Raw genomic sequence first — 6,122 nt, forward strand, 5'->3', positions numbered from 1 at the left:
ACTACCTAATTGTCTGTAAACATTGGCAATTTGGCAACCGTTCACCGGAGAGTCAAGTTTAATTGGCACTCGACAAACATTTGTCTTGGCAAGAGAAACTTGGCCAAGTTTTTCCAAACTCTGCTTACGAGTAACGAATGTTTTGATAACCAAATACTTTGGAAGTTTGACGTGCGATGTTTTTGGGCAAACATTTGTCTTTTCGAGTTTCTTGCTGACATTTTAGCCAAGTTTAGGTAAATATTATTTGGAAGAACTAGAAGCTTCGCAAATATTATCTTATATATAAAATTCTCGTGTCACGTTAGTTAGTAACCGTACCTACTCCTCCGAAACGGCTTTACCAATTTTCACCAAATTTTATATGCATATTCAGTAGGTCTGCTACTATCGGCTACTATCTATCTTTCATACCCTTAGTGATAAGGGTTGTTCACCCTTAACATTTTTTTTATTTATATGGCAACATAACGTTTGCAGGGTCAGCTAGTAATACTTTAAAATGCATGCACTAGTTTAGTCTATCACGATGGACAAATACGAATTGGTAAACTTCACAAACTTCTGAAAGGTATAATTTTCTTTAAAACAATTTTCATAAATGTAGGTTTCTTTGCTTTTCTCTCGCCTTCAAAGCAGGTGGAAATATATTCCTACAATAAACATAGCTTCGGAAAATTATAATTGTAGTAAGATTCGGATCTTCAGTCTAAGGGACAATCATTTCTACAAGGGTTATCATACCTACTGTAAACTGTATTACTGCTCTAGTCAAAGTACAGGAACTTTTGCAGGTGGTAGAACTCTCTGTAGTTTGACTTCGATGGCAACACCGCCACACCTATTTCTGCCTCATAACAGCAGTGTTAGCGCTGCTGTTATTTGAAGGGTATGTTAAAGGAGATATACTTTTCTGAGTCATTCCAGTTTAGGCCTCAGTCGTAGTGGCACATCTGTGGCCGACCCCAGATAGAAAACTAATCTTATCTGAGGTTGATTACAGATGTCCATGGGTGGTAGACATGCTCGTCTGTTACTCCTATATTATAAAAAGAATCCTCCAATTTCTTTTACCAACAGATGGACAGAATCCAAGTAGATGCTCATCTGGAGCCTCGTCAAATCAAGCTGTGTGCGACTTGCTTCGACCTGTACCACGGCTTGGCGAGAGCTCTGGAAATGGCGCTATGCCTAGCCCCGGAGATCCTTACCAAGTCTGAAGCCAGTGATAACCAGAACGACCTGCTGCTGGGAAGGACTTGTCAGGTTCTGTGAAATATTTATTGGTATAAGTTCATATAAGTGTTGTTCTACATATTTATAAGTTGAAGGTGGACATGATATGATGTTTTATATATTTTTGATGTGAAACATCTATAGCCGCACGTAAAACCGATTTCTGGCGTGGCGACGCATGCCGTGGCGACGCTATACGATGGTATATATATACAGTCTATATGCAGTAGTGTGTACGGTGTGGCGACGCGTCGCCATGCGCAAAAATCGTAATATTTTATCATTATGACATATTTAGTTCCTATCACAATATGTTCTTTTCTGCACATTACTTTTACAAAATAATGTCGATGTTTCACATCTGCCAGGCGTCCCGTGACGGCTCACATTGTTTTTTTCTTCTTTCCTTCTACATTCACTGCCAAACACTAGGATTCCCTGTGCCATGGAAGCCATGAACAAAGACCGCTATACAAAGACACCATGATAAGTGACAACTGCCGCCCATGTACATCTGAAATCAACCCCAAAATATACTAGTTTCCGACTTGAGGTTGACCACAGTTGCGTTGTTCCTCCTGATGGCTAACGCTAATTGGATCGCAGGATCGAAGGATAAGTATGTGTTGTCCCTGTAGTCCGGGGACCAGAATAGGACTACAGTATCCCCTGCTTGTCATTTGAGGCGACTAAAAGGGGCTTTCGGGGTTGCGGACGGCGACAGTGGGAGCTCAATCCAACAAGCGACCCCGGGAAGGACAGCGGTTTGTATGGTCGCATATCGCTGTAATCACCAGGGGACGTGAGAGTGTAAATTACTTTGCACCCCCAGGGCAAAGCCCTACAGGGGCATCGCGTTAGGAGGACTCCGGTTGTGATCCGTGGGAGATCCCGGAGTTCTCCACCAAACGCCGAGGACCGCCACCGGGGGGGTTTTAGAGCGGTAAAAGTCCCACATAACCCCGTGTCGCTCCCACGGACTCGGGTACTTTTTGAATGCCCCCTCGTCAACAAAAAGGATAAGTATGTCTATCTTACCACAACCTTCAGGGCGGAACCTAGCATTGCTTAACACTGTAGTTATTATGCAGAAATATGTGTGGTAGTGGTTCTTTTGGAATGGAAACACAAATGGTTCTACCGCTTTCAAATCTGAAATATTGATGTGAAACATCTATAGCCGCACGTAAAACCGATTTCTGGCGTGGCGACGCATACCGTGGCGGCGCCGCGACGCGACGCACGCGTCGCCACGCTATACGATGGTATATATATACAGTCTATATGCAGTAGTGTGTACGGTGTGGCGACGCGTCGCCATGCGCAATCGACTGTGCGATAATTAAGTAGTCACGATTTGAAATAAATTCGTAAATTTTTGTATTTAATGAAAATAAATGTTTATTCAATAAATAGTCATCGTTATCTGGAAAAAAATCGTAATATTTTATTTTATCATTATGACATATTTAGTTCCTATCACAATATGTTCTTTTCTGCATATTACTTTTACAAAATAATGTCGATGTTTCACATCTGCCAGGCGTCCCGTGACGGCTCACATTGTTTTTTTAAACTTGAACTTGATTCTTGATCTGAACAGATCCTAATGGCAGTGATATCTCGTGTGTGCGTGCGGGGTGGTGGCGGTGCCGGCTTCAGGCGGCTGGTGACCAGAGGGTTGCCCGACACGGACAGGGTGCACTACTACGTGGCACTGGCGCCGGTGGCTGGCTGCCTGATCGGCATGTTGGACCCCAAGCTCTCTGCTGACGTGAGTTTGGATGTGTTTTAACTGTAGTTGTAGGTGATTGTAATGTTTTTTTGAAAATGATGGCAAAAAACTACAAAGGGTATTTTCCTGAAAACATCTCACCTTTGTGTTATTGCAAATTTATCATGTACTGTGATCAATATTAATGTACCTATACTCTGTGATAAAATGCAATGTTATTTATTATGTAACATATTAGTTCCTCATTGAGTATTTTTCCTAAAAAAAAATACTTTATTGTCTTCAAATATTTTTGAAAAAATTGGTACAAAAAATATCCTTGTGAAGAGGCTATAAATATAAAAAGGGCACGTTGTAACTGTAAGTTTGTTGTTTCAGCATCTGACGAAAGTAACCACTTCCCTGGTGACCGAGCCGCTGTTCCGTGCGGACGGTCTCGAGTTCATGATCGGCAAGGAGAAAGATGCACTATTCTCCTTTTATAAATGTTAGCAAATAAGGAATTATTACCTAGTGATATTAATATTTGTCTGTATACTTGAGTCTTAATGTTTTAATTAATCAAAATTTGTGTCAGTGTCGTGGACACAGCCTTCACCCTATGAGGTTCGATTCCGGATTCCGATATTCCGGATTCCGATATTAACAGCAGTACAACAGCGATACTGTGTTCCGGTAAGGAATACTTTATTAGATTCCAAATTAGTCCTCAGGGGCAGCATGACATATATAGTCGATCTCCGGTAAGACTCATCTTATCCGGGGTTATTTCTGCTCTTGTTGTAGTATGCTGAAAGTGTTCCACAATTGTGCAGAGACACTCATACCTAGCAGTAACACACGAAATAGCAACTCTTGGAATTTTAAGTACTTTGAATAGAGGCCTTGATTTCATTTCAATGCAACCATTCCACCACCAGACCCAGATGACGTCACACTAGAAGAACTGAAGGCTCTAGTAGTGGTCGTGGATCGGTTGAAGGCAGCGCGTGACGACATCATCAGGAACCGGTCGCCGGGCTCCAGCGGCGGGCAGTCCGACCTGCTCTGCACCATCTGTTACGCCAGACCAGCTGACACTGCGTTCACTCCCTGTGGTCATCACTCTTGCAGGTAACAGAGTTCGCGCCAAACTTCTAGTCCGCTCGGAATATAGAAACTAGTCGCGTCGCAACAGCAAATTGTAGATACTAGCGCAAAACCAAATATACCACCAGACCCAGATGACGTCACAGTAGAAGAACTAACAGCTAAAACGGTAAACATTACGAAAGGTAAAGTCCGCGCCAAGTATCTAGTCCGCTCTGAATATAGACACGAGTCGTATCGCAACAGCAAATTGTAGCTGTTAGCGCAAAACCAAACATACCAACAGACCCAGATGACGTCACACTAGAAGAACTGAAGGCTTTAGAGGTATTAGTAGATCGGTTAAAGGCAGCGTGTGACGACATCATGAGGAATCGGTCGCCGGACTCCAGCGGCGGGCAGTCCGACCTGCTCTGCACCATCTGTTACGCCAGACCAGCTGACACTGCGTTCACGCCATGTGGTCACCACTCTTGCAGGTAACAGGGTTCGCGCCAAACTTCTAGTCCGCTCGGAATATAGAAACGAGTCGCGTCGCAACAGCAAATTGTAGATATTAGGGCAAAACCAAACGTACCACTAGACCCAGATGACGTCACCCTAGAAGAACTGAAGACTTTAGAGATAGTAGTGGATCGGTTGAAGGCAGCGCGTAACGACATCATCAGGAACCGGTCGCCGGGCTCCAGCCGATGCTACGTTCTCGCCTTGTGGTCACCACTCTTGCAGGTAACGGTAAACATGAAAGGTACTAGGACTAGAATAATTCGGCCAAGTTGGTGGGTACTATTGTCATGCAGGTCATGTGGTTTGAAGGTGGTAAAACCTTTTGTGGTGGCAGTACCCAGGTACCATCAGGTGGACTGCATACTCTGTATACTCATAAGCTGGAACTCCTTGAAAAAGTATGTTTCTCTTACCACACCCTTCAAACCAGAACACAGCAGCGCTTAACACTGCTGTTTCGAGGCAGAAATGGGAATGTGACAGTAGGGCCGCTGAGGTCGAACCACAAAGGGTTCTACCACTTTCAATCCTTTAGCGTTTAGCCACCTTTGGTGTTCAAATGACGATGATTACTTTCTATCAGGTAGGACGTCTGTAAAATTATTTCAATTCAGCTGTATTTGTTTCAGACCATGCATAATGCAGCATTTGCTAAACAGCAAACAGTGCTTCTTCTGCAAGGCGGAAATAGACTCTGTCCGAGAGATAGAGCCAGCCAACAACTGATTGAAATTCAAGTGAAAGTTTCTCCGTCAACTTTTGGAAATGAAGATATTTTAAAACGTGCTCAATGTTTTTTGAAACTAGGATATGGTAGACCTGAGTGTAAGGCTCTTTTGAAAGGTTAATAAAATCGAACTACTTTAATATTGTGTATTATTTAAGGACGAACTCGATTGCATTATTGGTATAGTTCGCGCCAAACTGCTAGTCCGCTCTGAAGTCGTTGTGAGCAGGTGTCATACAATTTGTTATGGCGACGCAATTCATTTCTATGTTCAGAGTGAACTAGCAGTTTTACGCGGACTATATCTAGGCTTTTGTTTTTGTGCATAAGTCCGGAACTTGATTAATGGAAGTAGGGAAACAGTAAGACAGACACTTGACATTAACTATTATATTGTGATTAGGGGGACATTTGACTCAAAAGTAATTCTATATGACAATTCATATGTTCAGTGGCGGTCTAAGGACGTTGAAAGGCCGGAGCGTAAAGTTAAATGGAGGCCCCCAGTGTAAAAAGTTGAATTAATTTTACAAAATGAATATAGTTCAAAAACCTAAAAAACACGCTTTTATGAGTTACTCACTGACAAACATACAAGAAGTGAAGCTAATATAAAGCGTGTAATGACAAATGTGTCATAGAATTATTTGACTGTGATTCGGTGACCATTTTTTTCCCTAACTGATACACATGGTTTTGACGATCTTTTTCTTAGCAACTGTGTTTGGAAGCCCTCCAGGATCGGAGGCCCGCGGTAAACCGCCCCGCCCCTTCCGCGGGCGGAATATAAATATCAAAATAAAATATTTAATTTAGATATAATAAATG

General features: G+C 42.6%; 1 protein-coding gene across 1 annotated transcript in view; it reads left to right on the forward strand.

The window, feature by feature from the left end:
* Positions 1-5,434, forward strand: part of LOC140756721 (E3 ubiquitin-protein ligase RNF123) — a 43,195-nt gene extending 37,761 nt beyond the window's left edge. The window contains exons 31-35 of the mRNA XM_073092271.1: positions 1,081-1,266; positions 2,840-3,010; positions 3,350-3,458; positions 3,892-4,084; positions 5,197-5,434. Of these exons, the coding sequence (XP_072948372.1) occupies positions 1,081-1,266; positions 2,840-3,010; positions 3,350-3,458; positions 3,892-4,084; positions 5,197-5,293 (756 nt within the window). The 3' untranslated portion in view covers positions 5,294-5,434. The remainder of the gene's footprint in view (positions 1-1,080; positions 1,267-2,839; positions 3,011-3,349; positions 3,459-3,891; positions 4,085-5,196) is intronic.
* The last annotated feature ends 688 nt before the right edge of the window (positions 5,435-6,122 follow it).

The sequence above is a fragment of the Epargyreus clarus genome, unplaced genomic scaffold (genome assembly GCF_041222505.1).
Source record: "Epargyreus clarus isolate Ecla_fem2 unplaced genomic scaffold, WU_Ecla_fem_2.2 ptg000035l, whole genome shotgun sequence".
NCBI classification, from domain to species: domain Eukaryota; kingdom Metazoa; phylum Arthropoda; class Insecta; order Lepidoptera; family Hesperiidae; genus Epargyreus; species Epargyreus clarus.